At 43.4% G+C, this 19,168-nt stretch overlaps 1 protein-coding gene across 1 annotated transcript; it reads right to left on the bottom strand.

Moving 5' to 3' along the window:
• Nucleotides 1–983: 983 nt before the first annotated feature.
• Nucleotides 984–18,422, bottom strand: LOC138649720 (uncharacterized). Its single transcript, XM_069740361.1, has 2 exons — nucleotides 18,366–18,422; nucleotides 984–5,326 (listed from the first exon to the last, which is right to left on the bottom strand). The coding sequence occupies exon 2, from the start codon at nucleotides 5,314–5,316 to the stop codon at nucleotides 1,786–1,788; it is 3,531 nt and encodes a 1,176-aa protein (XP_069596462.1). The 5' UTR covers nucleotides 5,317–5,326; nucleotides 18,366–18,422; the 3' UTR covers nucleotides 984–1,785.
• Nucleotides 18,423–19,168: the final 746 nt, after the last annotated feature.

The following is a 19,168-nucleotide window of genomic DNA, read 5'->3' as shown; positions in this document are numbered from 1 at the left end:
TCTATTCTATGTATTCTATTCTAACCTGTCAGTGTGATTTTACTTTGCACCGCACATGAATTACCAACTTTTCAAAGGACACCGATGCATAAAAAATGGTGCGAGTGCTGTGCATGTTTTTCTTGCATCCATTGACTTGCATTGGCGAGTCTCGTCCGAGATGCGCTGCAAATCACAGCATGCTGCGTTTTCTTCTCAGTCCGATTTCAGCTCAGAAAAAAAATCGCTGATGAGATGTAACTCATTGAATAACATTGGTCAGAGTGCAATCTGATTTTTTATCGGATTGCACTCGTCCATTTTTCTCGCAAATGAGTATGAGCCCTAATGGTTGTGTCTGACTGTACAGGAACATGGTCTGATCATTGCACAGCTCCTGGGCAGGGGAGGAAGCAAAAGAGAGTATACAGAAAGGACAGCACAGGATCACAGCTGATGCTTCCTGTGAGGTTAAACATTTCCCAGACAATTGTGTGACATTTCTAAGGGTATGTGCAGACATTCAGTAATCGGCAGCGCTTTAGACGCAGCACATGTCCGCTGCGTCCAAAGCGCTGCCGGCTTTTGAACGCAGGTGAGTCCTCTGTGTTCACTTAACCGTGCAGATTCACTGCGTCCAATACATTGCACGGGTGAAATTTGTCTTGCGGAGATAAATAGACATGCTGCAGTCTAGAAAGACATGCCGCATGTCCGTCTCTGCAGAGACACCGCGGGCGTCGGTGCACGCATAGTGGCCATGTGATTTTTTTTAAAATCACATCCACTATGCTGTAACAGCTGGACGCTGCGGACTGGATGTACGCAGCGTCCAACCCACAGCATTTACTGACCGTGGAAATGTACCCTAAGAGTAACACACCAGAATTTCTGGTGAAAACTGTTTCATGAATCAGCCCCTTCATGTCCATTTATGTGAATTTTTTCTTTGTTTAAACTGCAGGATACATTCAGAACTCAAAAAAATGTAAAGACCAAACATGTACGATTTTCATCATCCACCAAGCATAATTAAATACTTGCTACTTTTATTCTATGGCTCAGTATGATTGCAGAAATTAACTTGTGTGCGTTAATAAACTTATGCACAATAATTGCAGACTCCATGAACAAATTGTTTTTCAAATTTTCATAATGGCTTTTTTTAAATCCAGGACAATTCATTATTATTAGAACCATAGTAGGATACATTTAAGTAATTGTCAAACATTTTGTAAAAAAAAAAATGTTGACAAATAATTAATTGCTTAAGAAATGATAGCTCAAGAACTAGGAATAGTAATATTAACAACCAAGTAAAATAAATCATTCAAAATTTACAAGTTATATACAGTGTGAGGATTCTTTGGGTAGCATAAATACAGGGAGATCAATCAGCACTAGACTTTTGTTACTCTACTTGCAAACCCTTAAAGGGGCTTTACCACAATAAAAAGGTACCACATAGGCACAGGATAGATGCTGGGTTGCCTATTGCTTGGTTATGACCCCAAAATAACTGCAAGAAAAGAGGGTTCCAAGTCCTCGATTTCAATGGATTGGTGGTTGACTACAGTGTTCGGCTTTTTCCGTCAGTCCCATAGACTCTGAATGCAGCAATAGTACACAAGTTTGACCACAGCTCACTTAGAAAACAGAACTCAGCACCCCATTTTTTATTCATTGAGGTTACCAGTGGTTGGACCTCGAGCAATCATCCAACTATCATATAACCTGTATATAGGTGATAAGTTGTTGCGATTGTGATACAACCACTACACGTGTTCCTTTTCCATAAAAGGTGGCTCATGGAAACGTTTTCACCTCCTTGACAAGTGCTGTAACATCATTCATAATTTCAAAAAGAAAATTTTGGCAATCTGGCTTATACAATGTCTTGACAATCCATGATTTTTGACCTTTGGAGACTTCCAAACTCTGTATCACAGTGCCTAGTAAATCATCACTTGACACATTTTTCACCACTTCCTTCACCCTGTGGACATTTCTGTTATGGTCAAGGGCAGCGAGTTGTGTTTGCGCCACCATAGAGTCCATGAAGAAGTGTAACGTCTTTGAACGATATTTGCGGCAAGCGCTATGGTATATCTCTAACTCTCCCGTGTGACAGAGGAAGGAAAGCTGTTTTAAGTCTTTCAGTAGAGACGAATTTTCAACTATTTTTTTGAGTTGTTCATAGGCAGCTGAATTTTTCTCCAGCCACTTTGTGTTTTTCACCACTTCTTCTGGGAGAGGTGGATGATGACAGGCTTTGCAGTCACTATCACCTCCCCACTCATGGACATTGGTGACATGCTGAAGAACGGATTTCCATTTTTGGGTTAACAGATCATGATTTTTAGAACATGTGCAAGAGCTCCACCAAATATGGTTTCTGATCGCCTCCACCCATTCGTAGAGGACTTCACAGTCATTGTGTTTTGCTGCCATTAAAACTTCATTGCCTATTGATTTGGATAAATGCCACAGATCTATGAGATGTACGATACCCGGATAATCGTCCTTCAGAAGTTCTTGGATAGCGACACTTCTGTCAGTAACAATCATTTTCACATCAGTGTTCATAGTCTGGAGTTCACCCATTGCCTTCTGGAATCCTACTTTTTCTGAGTCTTCCAATCTCACTTCTGGAGTAACCGGCTCCACAGAAAATGAACATATTTTTTTGCTAGCCACGTCCATCAGAGAGTATACAGAATACTTGGGAGAAAATCCAGGATTGTCTAATTGTCGATCTCCTGCTAAGCAAAGTGGTCTTTCCCGGATACTTTGTATGACAGCTTTTTGCTCCTCCTTCCAGTGATGGTTAATGGCCGGAAACAGGTACATGGACTGATTTTTATAGTAAGTAGTTTTGTCTATTGATTTCACATTGAGCAATTTGAACATATGTTGGGATGTTAGAAAACTTGAGCCGCTGAATAGCACTGCTGCCGATAACAGAACATTTCCCAGTGGCTGATATCCATGTCTTGGCTGGCTTTCCCACAGCAACCTTGTATGACCAGACTGGCACCGAACCTCTACTGACAAATATGATCCAATAGTTTCCTTCCTGTACTGTGTAAGAGGTGACGTACATTTTGTTTCGGACATACACGGGATCATCATGATCAGTTTTTTGAGACAGGACTCAAATACAAGATACTTTTCTTCATCAACAGGATTTTCCACTGGTGAATCTAAGTCCTGGAAGACATGTTTTACGTCATCTTCATCATCACTTGGCACTAAGAACGACTCATCTTCATCCTCAGTCAATTCACCGATATAAAAGGAGGAGTTGTTCGGGTCTTCCTGATCTTCATCAGTTTTTACAGCAAAAGTATCCAATGAATTTGGATTTCTACAAACTGGAACTAATGGCTCCATTGGAATTGGGGAAATCCTTTCAATCTTGATATCTTGTGATATGAAGTTAGTGATGGTTTTTGAAGGACTAGAAATTGGAAATTGATCCTCTTCTATTTTTATATTGGGTTCTTTTTTCAGTGTAATAATGTCAAAATCTGATATTGTAAAGTTATTGTTAAAAAGTGTTGGCGACAGGAGTGATTGTCCTGCTGATGATTCATCTTCTTCTTTAATATGGATTGCTGTTTTATCATCTGAAGAAGTAGGTCCAGATGGATCAACTTCAGAATCTGATAAGATTTCATCTTTAACGGGATCTAAATTACCAGGTTTCACATCTTCACTCGGATCATTGTCATGGCCACTGGAGCTGTAATATCTGCAGTTACTAAATCCTTTGTCTGCTGGGCTGGCAAGAGATGTGGTTGATTCTGAATCATTAGATGTTTCACTTGGAACTGATAAGTTGTGCATAATGTTACTAAGGTTTGTAAATATTTTAGTTTGTGTGTATGCATTTCTTTTCCTATCTGAGAAAAAATCAGTGTTGACACCTTTGTCTACCATTAACGGCTTCTGGATCAGACAAGATGGTGGCACAAACGGTGGTGAATTAACAGAAATCTGGTTTGTCAGAGCACTTGGATCGGAAAAGGAGGCAGTAATAGGTTTCAAGAAAACATTTTCTTCCAGTTTTCTTTTCTTTGATGGAGGCACACAATAAGGGACCACAGTTTGGGAAGCAGGTGGGACATGCACAACAGATACAGAGGGCGGTTTCAGTGTCAAACCAGATGTTGGTGGCGTCTGCGTCACAGTGGACACTTTTCCAGAAACTGGAAGAACTTTCACACAGCATGGATTTGTTTCACTAACAGAATTCAAAGGAATATTGATGGGTGGAGCTGTGTTTAACCCAGGGGTAGAGATTACTGGTGCTGGGGCAAAGGATGTTATTGGAGAGGAAAATATGGAGGGTGATAAGGTTTTGGTATTTAAACATGATGCATTTTGTCTGAGCTTAGAATTCAAAGGCAGATTTGTATTTTTGAGAACAGAAGAGAACTCTTTCTTCAAAAATGTGAGAATACTTTGCTTCAAGTCAACAGGTGCTAGCTGTTTCACTTGACCACCATGGGATAGTTTTAATTTTGAATTTGCAAATGTACGAAGTTTAATACCAGAGGATGACGACGGTAGATCTTTTACAATGGGTGAGGTAGAAGCTCTCGATACCGATGACAGCTGCCTTACACCAGACGACGCAGAACGTTTTTGTGTGGCTGTAGCGGTTGCTGTTATTTCAGTAGTTACTTTTGGCGGTTTGTCACTAACTACTGAATTCGATTTTTGACTAGACCCGCATGCTTGTGCTGCTCCAGAGATGGCAGACAGTTTTTGTGTGGCTGCAGTTAGTTCGATAGTTACGGATGTTGGTTTGTTGTCAACTAATGGATCTGATTTTTGACTAGTTCCACATCCTTGAAACAAACCATTTTGAGGATCCACGGGAACTACAGTCATATTCTCAACTCGATATGTACGTACTGTACCGGAGCAAGATTTCTGTCTCTCAGCAAATGGAACGGAAGGGATGTAATGCTCACTAGAAGAGCTTGATGGTTCCGACACAGATGGAAAAATTCTTGAGACTGAAGATGGACCTGTACCTGTTTTATCCATATTAAAAACACTAGGAATGGCATCCTCTCTTAATCTCTTCCCACAGCCCTTATAACGGTAACTGTCATGTGTGAAATGTAAAGAACACATTCTGTATGAGTCACTAAGTTTTCCTTGGAATACTTTCTCAACCTTTTTTTCAATGTCGATGCCATACTGTCCTGTCTGTTGTAGCCAAAGCTTGATTTGTTCACGATTTCTTGGAAAACTATGAAGAATTCTGGATCGATCACGCGGCCTCTTTGTGGAATCACAACCTCGCACAACACAGGATGGCATGATGCAATGCCTACATAAAGAACACAAAATCCTTGTTATAGTTCAGACCGTCTGAAACAGAGGGAGGAAGTTGTCCACATCTTAACCCCATGAAAATCTCCCATGGAAAATAAAAGTGTGAAGAGAATTTATAAGAATTTATTGTTCATTGCTCTTATTTTTAACAATATAATTGCAGATAAAGTGAATATTTGTACCTCATTCATACAATGCAATTTTGCTTCAATTCCTGTGAAGCATCTGAAGGGTTAATAAACTTATTGAATGTGGTTTTGAGAACCTTGAGGGGTGAAGTTTTTAGAATGGTGTCACTTTTGGGTATCTTCTGCCATATAGGCTCCCAAAGTTACCTAAAAAAAATGGTTTTGTACATTTTGTTGGAAAAATAAGAACTTGCTGATGAACTTTGAACCCTTCTAAGGCTACGTTCACATTCACATTAGCGTTTCACGACGCAGCGTCGGGAAACGCTGCGGCGACGCATGCGTCACGCGCCCCTATATTTAACATGGGGGACGCATGGACATGCGTTGTGCTGCGTTGTGCGACGCATGCGTTTTTTTTGCCGCAAGCGTCGGGCGCAGAAAATGCAACAAGTTGCATTTTTCTTGCGTCCAAATTTCGTCAAAAAAGGACGCATGCGTCGCAAAACGCAGCGTTTTTGCGTGCGTTTTTATTTGCGTTGTGTCGCCGACGCAGCGGCGCACAACGCAAATGTGAACGTAGCCTAACTTCCTAACACAAAAAAAGTATGTTTCAAAAATTATGCAGATGTAAAGTAGACATGTGGGAAATGTTATATATTAACTATTTTGCATGATATAACCGTCGGATTTAAGGGCATAAGAATTAAAAGTTTGAAAATTGCAAAGTTTTCAAAATTTTTGACAAATTTCTGATATTTTTACAAATAAACGCAAGTCATACCAAATTAATTTTACCACTATCATAAAGCACAATATGTCACAAGAAAACATTCTCAGAATCAGTGGGATCCATTGAAGCGTTTCAGACTTATTACCTTATAAAGTGACACTGGTCAGAATTGTAAAATTTGGCCTGGTCAAAATTATGTGAAATACCTGTAGGTTGAAAATGCTTATTGCACCCCTTCTTTACAAGGTGTAGTTTCCAAAATGGTGACTCTTGTGGGCTATTTCTGTTATTTTGACATCTTAACCCCTTAGTGACAGAGCCAATTTGGTACTTAATGACCGAGCCAATTTTTGCAATTATGACCACTGTCACTTTATGAGGTTATAACTCTGGAACGCTTCAACGGATCCCGCTGATTCTGAGATTGTTTTTTCGTGACATATTGTACTTCATGATAGTGGTAACTAGTGTTGAGCATTCCGATACCGCAAGTATCGGGTATCGGCCGATACTTGCGGTATCGGAATTCCGATACCGAGATCCGATATTTTTGTGATATCGGGTATCGGTATCGGAAGTGTAAAATAAAGAATTAAAATAAAAAATATTGTTATATTCACCTCTCCGGCGGCCCCTGGACATCAGCGGGAGGATCCGGCGTCCGGCACGGCTTCTTTCTTCAAAATGCGCGCCTTTAGGACCTGTGGTATGACGTCCCGGCTTCTGATTGGTCGCGTGCCGCCCATGTGACCGCCACGCGACCAATCAGAAGCCGCGACGTCATTCCTCAGCTAAAGTCCTAGAATGAGCGCCTTCTAGGACCTGAGGAATGACGTCGCGGCTTCTGATTGGTCGCGTGGCGGTCACATGGGCGGCACGCGACCAATCAGAAGCCGGGACGTCATTCCACAGGTCCTAAAGGCGCGCATTTTGAAGAAAGAAGCCGTGCCGGACGCCGGATCCTCCCGCTGATGTCCAGGGGCCGCCGGAGAGGTGAATATAACAATATTTTTTATTTTAATTCTTTATTTTACACTTTAATATGGATCCCAGGGCCTGAAGGAGAGTTTCCTCTCCTTCAGACCCTGGGATCCATGAGGATACATTCCGATACTTGATGTCCCATTGACTTGTATTGGTATCGGATATCGGTATCGGCGATATCCGATATTTTTCGGGTATCGGCCGATACTATCCGATACCGATACTTTCAAGTATCGGACGGTATCGCTCAACACTAGTGGTAACATTTCTTCGATATTACTTGCGATTATTTATGAAAAAAACGGAAATATGGCGAAAATTTTTAAAATTTTGCAATTTTCAAACTTTGTATTTTTATGCCCTTAAATCAGAGAGATATGTCACGAAAAATAGTTAATAAATAACATTTCCCACATGTCTACTTTACATCAGCACAATTTTGGAAACAAAATTTTTTTTTGTTAGGGAGTTATAAGGGTTAAAAGTTGACCAGCAATTTCTCATTTTTACAACACCATTTTTTTTTAGGGACCACATCACATTTGAAGTCATTTTGAGGGGTCTATATGATAGAAAATAATGAAGTGTGACACCATTCTAAAAACTACACCCCTCAAGGTTCTCAAAACCACATTCAAGAAGTTTATTAACCCTTTACGTGCTTCACAGGAACTGAAACAATGTGGAAGGAAAAAATGAACATTTAACTTTTTTTTGCAAACATCTTAATTCAGAACCATTTTTTTTATTTTCACAAGTGTAAAAACAGAAATGTAACCATAAATTTTGTTATGCAATTTCTCCTGAATACGCCAATACCCCATATGTGGGGGTAAACCACTGTTAGGGCGCACCGCAGAACTTAGAAGTGAAGGAGCGCCGTTTGACTTTTTCAATGCAGAATTGGCTGGAATTGAGATCGGACGCCATGTCACGTTTAGAGAGCCCCTGATGTGCCTAAACAGTGGAAACCCCCCACAAGTGACACCATTTTGGAAACTAGACCCCTTAAGGAACTTATCTAGATGTGTGGCGAGCACTTTGAACCCCCAAGTGCTTCACAGAAGTTTATAACGTAGAGCCGTGAAAATAAAAAAATCGCTTTTGTTTACACAAAAATGATCTTTTTGCCCACAAATTCTTATTTTCACAAGGGTAACAGGAGAAATTAGACCACAAAAGTTGTTGTGCGATTTCTCCTGAATACGTCGATACCCCATATGTGAGGGTAAACCACTGTTTGGGCGCACCGCAGAGCTTGGAAGTGAAGGAGCGCCGTTTTACTTTTTCAATGTAGAATTGGCTGGAATTGAGATTGGACGCCATGTCGCGTTTGGAGAGCCCCTGATGTGCCTAAACAGTAGAAATCCCCCACAAGTGACCCCATTTTGGAAACTAGACCCCCCATGGAACTTATCTAGATGTGTGGTGAGAACCTTGAATGCCCAAGTGCTTCACAGAAGTTTATAACGTAGAGCCGTGAAAAAAAAAAATCGCATTTTTTCTACAAAAATGATCTTTTTGCCCACAAATTTTTATTTTCACAAGGGTAACAGGAGAAATTAGACCACAAAAGTTGTTGTGCAATTTCTCCTGAGTACGCTGATACCCAATATGTGGGGGTAAACCACTGTTAGGGCGCACCGCAGAGCTTGGAAGAGAAGGAGTGCCGTTTTACTTTTTCAATGTAGAATTGGCTGGAATTGAGATCGGACGCCATGTCGCGTTTGGAGAGCCCCTGATGTGCCTAAACAGTAGAAATCCCCCACAAGTGACCCCATTTTGGAAACTAGACCCCCCATGGAACTTATCTAGATGTGTGGTGAGAACCTTGAATGCCCAAGTGCTTCACAGAAGTTTATAATGCAGAGCCGTGAAAATAAAAAATATTTTTTTTTTCCACAAAAAAGATATTGTAGCCCCCAAGTTTTTATTTTTACAAGGGTAACAAGAGAAATTGGACCCCAAAAGTTGTTGTCCAATTTGTCTTGAGTATGCTGGTACCCCATATGTGGGGGTAAACCACTGTTTGGGCGCACGGCAGAGCTCGGAAGGAAGGAGCGCCGTTTTGGAATGCAGACTTTGATAGAATGGTCTGCGGGTATTATGTTGCATTTGCAGAGCCCCTGATGTACCTAACCAGTAGAAACCCTCCACAAGTGACCCCATTTTGGAAACTAGACCCCCCCAAGGAACTTATCTAGATGTGTGGTGAGAACTTTGAATGCCCAAGTGCTTCACAGAAGTTTAGAATGCAGAGTCGTGAAAATAAAAAATATTTTTTTTTTCACAAAAAAGATTTTGTAGCCCCCAAGTTTTTATTTTCACAAGGGTAACAAGAGAAATTGGACCCCAGAAATTGTTGTCCAATTTATCCCGAGTACGCTGATGCCCCATATGTGGGGGTAACCCACTGTTTGGGCGCACGGCAGAGCTCAGAAGGGAGGGAGCACCATTTGACTTTTTGAGCGCAAAATTGGCTGTCGTGTTTGGAGACCCCCTGATGTACCTAAACAGTGGAAACCCCCCAATTCTAGCTCCAACCCCTAACCCTAATCCCAACCTGATCCATAATCCTAATCACTAACCCTAACCATAATCACAACCCTTACCCCAAAACAACCCTAATGTCAACCCTAACCATAACCCTAATCAAAACCCTAAATCCAACACACCCCTAATCCTAATCTCAACCCTAACCTCAAACCTAACCCTAATCCCAATACACCCCTAATCACAACCCTAACCTTAACCCTAATCCCAAACCTAACCCTAATCCCAAGCGTAACCCTAATGCCAACCCTAACCCTAATACCAACCCTAATCCAAACCCTAAACCTAATCCCAGCTCTAACCCTAACTTTAGCCCCAACCCTAGCCCTAACTTTAGCCCCAACCCTAACCCTAGCCCTAAGGCTACTTTCACACTTGCGTTGTTTGGCATTCCGTCGCAATCCGTCGTTTTGGACAAGAAACGGATCCTGCAAATGTGCCCGCAGGATGCGTTTTTTGCCCATAGTATTGCCGACGGATCGTGACGGATGGCCACACGTCGCGTCCGTCGTGCACTGGATCAGTTGTGTTTTGGCGGAGCGTCGGCACAAAAAAACGTTCAATGAAACGTTTTTTTGTACGTCGCATCCGCCATTTCTGACCGCGCATGCGTGGCCGTAACTCCGCCCCCTCCTCCCCAGGACATAGATTGGGCAGCGGATGCGTTGAAAAACTACAGCTGCTGCCCACGTTGTGCACAATTTTCACAACGTGCGTCGGTATGTCGGGCCGACGCATTGCGACGGCCCCGTACCGACGTAAGTGTGAAAGAAGCCTAACCCTAAATTTAGCCCCAACCCTAACCCTAAATTTAGCCCCAACCCTAACCCTAAATTTAGCCCCAACCCTACCCCTAACCTAACCCTACCCCTAACCTAACCCTACCCCTAACCTAACCCTAGCCGTAACCCTACCCCTAACCTAACCCTACCCCTAACCTAACCCTAGCCGTAACCCTACCCCTAACCTAACCCTAGCCCTACCCCTACCCCTAACCTAACCCTAGCCCTAACCTAACCCTACCCCTAACCTAACCCTAGCCGTAACCCTACCCCTACCCTAACCCTACCCCTAACCCTACCCCTAACCTAACCCTAGCCCTAACCCTACCCCTAACCCTACCCCTAACCTAACCCTACCCCTAACCTAACCCTAGCCGTAACCCTACCCCTACCCTAACCCTACCCCTAACCCTAACCCTACCCCTAACCCTACCCCTAACCTAACCCTAGCCCTAACCCTACCCCTAACCCTACCCCTAACCCTACCCCTAATTTTAGCCCTAACCGCTGTTCTCCTGCCGGCCGGCAGATGGAGACAGATGGCGGGCGCACTGGGCATGCGTCCGCCATGTTCTTCTGCCGGCGGCCAGGAGGAGCAGCAAGAGGATCCAGGGACCTAGGTGAGTATGATAGGGTCCCCGAATCCCCCTATTTCTCTGTCCTCTGATGTGCGATCACATCAGAGGACAGAGAATTACACTTTACTTTTTTTTTTTTTTGCGGTCGCCGGTAAACAGTTAATTACCGGCGATCGCAAAACAGGGGTCGCTAAAACCGACCCCCGATCATGCTCTTTGGGGTCTCGGCTACCCCAGGCAGCCGAGACCCCAAAGATTCTCCCGGTGCCGGCCGGCGGGCGCACTGCGCATGCGCCCGCCATTTTGAAGATGGCGGCGCCCACCGGGAGACACGAGGAGCATCGGGGGAGCTAGGTGAGTATTGGGGGGCCACCTGGGACCCCTTTTCTCTGTCCTCCGATGTGCGATCACATCGGAGGACAGAGAAATTAAAAAGAGATCTTTTTTTTTTTTTTTTTGCGATTGCCGGTAAACGGTTAATTACCGGCGATCGCAAATGCGGGGAGGGTTAAAAACCCCCCGAATCATGTTCTCTGGGGTCTCGGCTACCCTCGGCAGCCGAGACCCCGGAGAAAATCGGCCTGTGGGGGGCGCTATACACTTTTTCCACAGCGCCGTTAATTAACGGCGCTGTGGTTTAAGTACCCTTAGCGGCCGCCGTTAAAAGGCGTATCGGCGGTCGCTAAGGGGTTAAGGGCTCTCCGATTTGGTGGCCGCAAATCAATTCCATCCAAATTTCTGTCCCAAAGATCAAATTCTGCACCTTTCCTTTTCGAGCCCTTCAGAATGATCAAACAGTAGTGGGAAACAGCCACATTTGGGAGAAACTGTGTAACAAATTGTTGGGGCCAAGTTACAAAAATTAAAAATTTTGAGCTAAGGCAATATTTAAATGGGAAAAATGTAATTTTTCATTTTCACTGAAAAATGTTATATTTTATGTGAAAAATTTAATTTTTTCTTTCCATTCATTTCGCTGGGTGTTAGTTCTGGTGAAACACCTGAAGGGTTAACAAACTTTCCGATAACAGTCATTCCATAACACACTTCTTCCTGCTGTAGATGTCACCTTTCCTTAATGTGTGACTTTTTAATGTCTTGCTTTAACACTCTCAATAAACTATACTATATATCTATACTACCGGTATATATATTTTTATAAATGTATCCATTTGGTCTTTTATGTGCAGGTACGCTAATGTTGTCTATTGGGCGCAAATTATGCAACAGAGCCAAGTACAGGTGCTCAGTGCATCATGATGGGGGCAATCATGTATATACACCTTCTACCAGCTTGTTTTCTCTTTCTCTCTGCCCTTTCTGTCTCTATGAAGCCAGGGCTATCGATCAAAGTAAAGGGGGTAGAGATAGAGGGGAAACAAGGCGAGAAGGTGTATATAAATGATTGTCCCCGAGCGGCGGAACTTAGTTTGGACCGTCATCCTATGCTAACAAAGTCTCTTTAAGGGAAATGGATAAAGTAGTTCTTTACATAAAGTAAATGTTTGGCTCTGATAAAAACTATAGTTACCGCCTGTGCCGGCTCCATTCCAGCAGTGTCGGCACTCGCCCATCCTGGGGCTGTGATGTCGTGGAATGACACGTGGTGCCCGGCGCCCAATAAGTGCTGACGTCACTGTCTCCACTTTCAGACAAACTGAACACAAGAGGAAGTCCGGGATCAGCAGACCTGACTTCCACTTGATGTTCAGTTTTTTATGAAGATGGAGACAGTGATGACAGCGCTGATTGGGCGCCGGGCATCATGTGTCAGAACGCCGCATCACAGCCCTGGGACAGCGAGTGTCGACAGATAGGTGGGGGTACACATAAGTGTGTGTATATATATATTAGATGGTGGCATCGGGTATTCTAGAATATGTATGTAGTTTATTTATCAATCGGGAGCGACCAATCCTCACGCCCCCTGAGGAAGGAGCAGGTTGCTCCGAAACGCGCGTCGGGGTGGGCCGTTGGTCCTCCACTCCTGCATTCATCAGGTATTGTACCGTGAATTCTCTCTGACTGTTGTTATAATATTAACCCCTCTGTGACCTTAGACGTACTATCCCGTCGAGGTGCCCTGGGCTTATCTGACCCTGGACGGGATAGTACGTCATAGCCGATCGGCCGCGCTCACGGGGGGAGCGCGGCCGATCGCGGCCGGGTGTCAGCTGCTTATCGCAGCTGACATCCGGCACTATGTGCCAGGAGCGGTCACGGACCGCCCCCGGCACATTAACCCCTGGCACACCGCGATCAAAGATGATCGCGATGTGCCGGCGGTGCAGGGAAGCAACGCGCAGGGAGGGGGCTCCCTGCGGGCTTCCCTGAGCCCCCCGCAGCAACGCGATGTGATCGCGTTGCTGCGAGGGTCTCCTCACCTCCCTCCCTGCTCGAGCCCCGGATCCAAGATGGCCGCGGATCCGGGTCCTGCAGGGAGGGAGGTGGCTTCACAGAGCCTGCTTAGAGCAGGCACTGTGAAGGCTGCAGCGCTGCATGTCAGATCAGTGATCTGACAGAGTGCTGTGCAAACTGTCAGATCACTGATCTGTGATGTCCCCCCCTGGGACAAAGTAAAAAAGTAAAAAAAAAATTTTCCAAATGTGTAAAAAAAATAAAAAAAAATATTCCAAAATAATGAAAAAAAAAAAAAATATTATTCCCATAAATACATTTCTTCATCTAAATAAAAAAAAAAAACCAATAAAAGTACACATATTTAGTATCGCCGCGTCCGTAACGACCCGACCTATAAAACTGTCCCACTAGTTAACCCCTTCAGTAAACACCGTAAGAAAAAAAAAAAAAAAACGAGGCAAAAAACAACGCTTTATTATCATACCGCCGAACAAAAAGTGGAATAACACGCGATCAAAAGGACAGATATAAATAACCATGGTACCGCTGAAAGCGTCATATTGTCCCGCAAAAAAAGAGCCGCCATACAGCATCATCAGCAAAAAAATAAAAAAGTTATAGTCCTGAGAATAAAGCGATGCAAAAATAATTATTTTTTCTGTAAAATAGTTTTTATCGTATAAAAGCACCAAACCATAAAAAAATGATATAAATGAGGTATCGCTGTAATCGTACTGACCCGAAGAATAAAACTGATTTATCAATTTTACCAAACGCAGAACGGTATAAACGCCTCCCCCAATAGAAATTCATGAATAGCTGGCTTTTGGTCATTCTTCCTCACAAAAATCGGAATAAAAAGCGATAAAAAAATGTCACGTGCCCAAAAATGTTTTCAATAAAAACGTCAACTCGTCCCGCAAAAAAAAAGACCTCACATGACTCTGTGGACCAAAATATGGAAAAATTATAGCTCTCAAAATGTGGTATTGCAAAAAATATTTTTTGCAATAAAAAGGGTCTTTCAGTGTGTGACGGCTGCCAATCATAAAAATCCGCTAAAAAACTCGCTATAAAAGTAAATCAAACCCCCCTTCATCACCCCCTTAGTTAGGGAAAAATTAAAAAAAATGTATTTATTTCCATTTTCCCATTAGGGCTAGGGTTAGGGCTAGGATTAGGGTTAGGGCTAGGGTTAGGGTTAGGGTTAGGGCTAGGGTTAGGGCTAGGGTTAGGGCTAGGGTTAGGGTTAGGGTTAGGGTTAGGGCTAGGGTTAGGGCTAGGGTTAGGGCTAGGGTTAGGGTTAGGGTTAGGGTTGGGGCTACAGTTAGGGTTGGGGCTAAAGTTAGGGTTAGGGTTTAGATTACATTTACAGTTGGGAATAGGGTTGGGATTAGGGTTAGGGGTGTGTCAGGGTTAGAGGTGTGGTTAGGGTTACCGTTGGAATTAGGGTTAGGGGTGTGTTTAGATTAGGGTTTCAGTTATAATTGGGGGGTTTCCACTGTTTCGGCACATCAGGGGCTCTCCAAACACGACATGGCGTCCGATCTCAATTCCAGCCAATTCTGCGTTGAAAAAGTAAAACAGTGCTCCTTCCCTTCCGAGCTCTCCTGTGTGCCCAAACAGGGGTTTACCCCAACATATGGGGTATCAGCGTACTCAGGACAAATTGGACAACAACTTTTGTGGACCAATTTCTCCTGTTACCCTTGGGAAAATACAAAACTGGGGGCTAAAAAATAATTTTTGTGGGAAAACAAAAAGATATTTTATTTTCACGGCTCTGCGTTATAAACTGTAGTGAAACACTTGGGGGTTCAAAGTTCTCACAACACATCTAGATAAGTTCATTGAGGGGTCTAGTTTCCAATATGGGGTCACTTGTGGGGGGTTTCTACTGTTTAGGTACATTAGGGGCTCTGCAAACGCAATGTGACGCCTGCAGACCATTCCATCTAAGTCTGCATTCCAAATGGCGCTCCTTCCCTTACGAACCCTCCCATGCGCCCAAACGGTGGTTCCCCCCCACATATCGGGTATCAGCGTACTCAAGACAAATTGGACAACAACATTTAGGGTCCAATTTCTCCTGCTAACCTTGGAAAAATACAAAACTGGGGGCTAAAATATAATTTTTGTGGAAAAAAAAATATTTTTTATTTGCATGGCTCTGCGTTATAAACTGTAGTGAAATACTTGGGGGTTCAAAGCTCTCACAACACATCAAGATGAGTTCCTTAGGGGGTCTACTTTCCAAAATGGTGTCACTTGTGGGGGGTTTCTACTGTTTAGGTACATTAGGGGCTCTGCAAACGCAATGTGACGCCTGCAGACCATTCCATCTAAGTCTGCATTCCAAATGGCGCTCCTTCCCTTCCGAACCCTCCCATGCGCCCAAACGGTGGTTCCCCCCCACATATGGGGTGTCAGCGTACTCAGGACAAATTGGACAACAACTTTTGGGGTCCAATTTCTCCTGTTACCCTAGGGAAAATACAAAACTGGGGGCTAAAAAATAATTTTTGTGGGAAAAAAATTTTGTTTTATTTTTATGGCTCTGCATTATAAACTTCTGTGAAGCCCTTGGTGGGTCAAAGTGCTCACCACACATCCAGATAAGTTCCTTAGGGGGTCTACTTTCCAAAACGGTGTCACTTGTGGGGGGTTTCAATGTTTAGGCACATCAGTGGCTCTCCAAACGCAACATGGCGTCCCATCTCAATTCCTGTCAATTTTGCATTGAAAAGTCAAACGGCGCTCCTTCCCTTCCGAGCTCTCCCATGCGCCCAAACAGTGGTTTACTGCCACATATGGGGTATCAGCGTACTCGGGACAAATTGGACAACAACTTTTGAGGTCCAATTTCTTCTCTTACCCTTGGAAAAATAAAAAATTGGGGGCAAAAATATAATTTTTGTGAAAAAATATGATTTTTTATTTTTACGGTTCTGCATTATAAACTTCTGTGAAGCACTTGGTGGGTCAAAGTGCTCACCACACCTCTAGATAAGTTTCTTAGGGGGTCTACTTTCCAAAATGGTGTCACTTGTGGGGGGTTTCAATGTTTAGGCACATCAGTGGCTCTCCAAACGCAACATGGCGTCCCATCTCAATTTCTGTCAATTTTGCATTGAAAAGTCAAACTGCGCTCCTTCCCTTCCGAGCTCTCCCATGCGCCCAAACAGTGGTTTACTGCCACATATGGGGTATCAGCGTACTCAGGACAAATTGGACAACAACTTTTGAGGTCCAATTTCTTCTCTTACCCTTGGAAAAATAAAAAATTGGGGGCAAAAATATAATTTTTGTGAAAAAATATGATTTTTTATTTTTACGGTTCTGCATTATAAACTTCTGTGAAGCACTTGGTGGGTCAAAGTGCTCACCACACATCCAGATAAGTTCCTTAGGGGGTCTACTTTCCAAAATGGTGTCACTTGTGGGGGGTTTCAATGTTTAGGCACATCAGTGGCTCTCCAAACGCAACATGGCGTCCCATCTCAATTCCTGTCAATTTTGCATTGAAAAGTCAAATAGCGCTCCTTCCCTTCCGAGCTCTCCCATGCGCCCAAACAGTGGTTTACTGCCACATATGGGGTATCAGCGTACTCAGGACAAATTGGACAACAACTTTTTGGGTCCAATTTCTCCTGTTACCCTTGGTAAAATAAAACAAATTGGAGCTGAAGTAAATTTTTTGTGTAAAAAAGTTAAATGTTCATTTTTATTTAAACATTCCAAAAATTCCTATTAAACACCTAAAGGGTTAATAAACTTCTTGAATGTGGTTTTGAGCACCTTGAGGGGTGCAGTTTTTAGAATGGTGTCACACTTGGGCATTTTCTATGATATAGACCCCTCAAAATGACTTCAAATGAGACGTGGTCCCTAAAAAAAAATGGTGTTGTAAAAATGAGAAATTGCTGGTCAACTTTTAACCCTTATAACTCCCTAACAAAAAAAAATTGGTTCCAAAATTGTGCTGATGTAAAGGAGACATGTGGGAAATGTTACTTATTAAGTATTTTGTGTGACATATCTCTGTGATTTAATTGCATAAAAATTCAAAGTTTGAAAATTGCGAAATTTTCAAAATTTTCGCCAAATTTCCGTTTTTTTCACAAATAAACGCAGGTACTATCAAAGAAATTTTACCACTATCATGAAGTACAATATGTCACGAGAAAACAATGTCAGAATCACCAGGATCCGTTGAAGCGTTTCGGAGTTATAACCTCATAAAGGGACAGTGGTCAGAATTGTAAAAATTGGCCTGGTCCATAATGTGCAAACCACCCTTGGGGGTAAAGGGGTTAACCATCTAGTTATGTGGCATTTGCTATGATAGTTTTTGAGTCTTTGGGATATTTGTGATTGTAGCCATATGCCATTACATTTATGCAGGGGTGGCTGACCATCCTAGCCCTTCTTTGATGTGTCGCTATTGAGAGCGAACACGAACATTGTTTTCCACTTCTGCCATTGTACCTATACATTTCCGGGTTTTATAATTGTATTTAATAAAGTTTGTACACTTCTATGGGACTTTATGACTGCTGGTTTGGTAGTCACCTATCTGTATACACATGCACCTATCTGTGTGTATATATATATATATATATATATATATATATATATATATATATATATATTATATATATAAATATACACACACCTATCTGCACACCTCTATATACACCCTCTCACCCAGCTACCTCTATCACAGCCCTATGGGTTACACAGGCCCCTGCACTGCACATATTGACCCTGTACCCCGGAGCCGCCCCTTCCTGTTTGCACTCACACCGTGTATCTATGGACACGTTTCCATCACACTGATATACACACGGGTGATTGCACCCCGGGGCGGTGACACCGAGCACACATCCCGGTATGAGCCTCCGCCGCCAGTTACCTCAGCACACCGCGCCGCCTCTAAAGTCACAACGTCTGACGTCATCACCCTGCGACCTGGAGGCAGCGCGACCCCCCGGTGACGTCACGCAGCGCAGGCTGATAGTTTGAGGATCTCACCACAGCCTCCCCGGTGTAGGCGCTTCAGTGCTGACTAGATCGGGGGTGATTTTTTGAGGAGCTCATTTTACCAACTCCTCTGTAGACGGCTGAGGACACGGATCGGAGGCTGCAGTGAGATCCTCAGCACTGAGACGTCTAGACCGGAGGTGATTCCCGGAGCTCCTCATACAGTCTCCATTCTGGTCCGCTCTTCTGGCTCTTTAATGCTTTTTTGATGGAATTTCTCCAGTGCTCTGCGGCCCCATAGAGCGGGGATGGAGCTCAGACTGCGCATGTGCAGTGCTGCCTGGCTCATTCACTCCAGAGTATAAATAATCGGTCCCGTTCTCATCCCGGAGAGTAATCCGATCAGTGTGAGCGCGGCCTTACAGAGATAAGTGCCCCATGCTGCCGGCCAGTGCAGGTCCCAGCTGATGGACACCGATCACCTTGGATAGATGATAAAGGGGTTGTCTGATGACAACAAGTTCTGTATTCATACATGGAAGCATTGTTAAAAGATACAGTTTCCCCTCAGTGAGATTTTAGTATTCTTTACACCAGCGGTGGCCAATTTATTTTCCCAAGGAGCCACATGAGAGTCTGTGACTGTTGTAGAGGCCGAGCCTGAAATTCTGCTCAATATTAATATAACTACATGGTAGCCCGATTCTAGCGCATCGGGTATTGTAGAATATGTAT

Source organism: Ranitomeya imitator, chromosome 9, assembly GCF_032444005.1.
Source record: "Ranitomeya imitator isolate aRanImi1 chromosome 9, aRanImi1.pri, whole genome shotgun sequence".
Lineage (NCBI taxonomy): Eukaryota > Metazoa > Chordata > Amphibia > Anura > Dendrobatidae > Ranitomeya > Ranitomeya imitator.
This window is presented reverse-complemented; position numbering and strand designations above follow the sequence as displayed.

Bases quoted from the DNA above. Each gene is read 5' to 3' on its own strand.
- LOC138649720 (XM_069740361.1), bottom strand. From the start codon at position 5,316: ATGCCATCCTGTGTTGTGCGAGGTTGTGATTCCACAAAGAGGCCGCGT.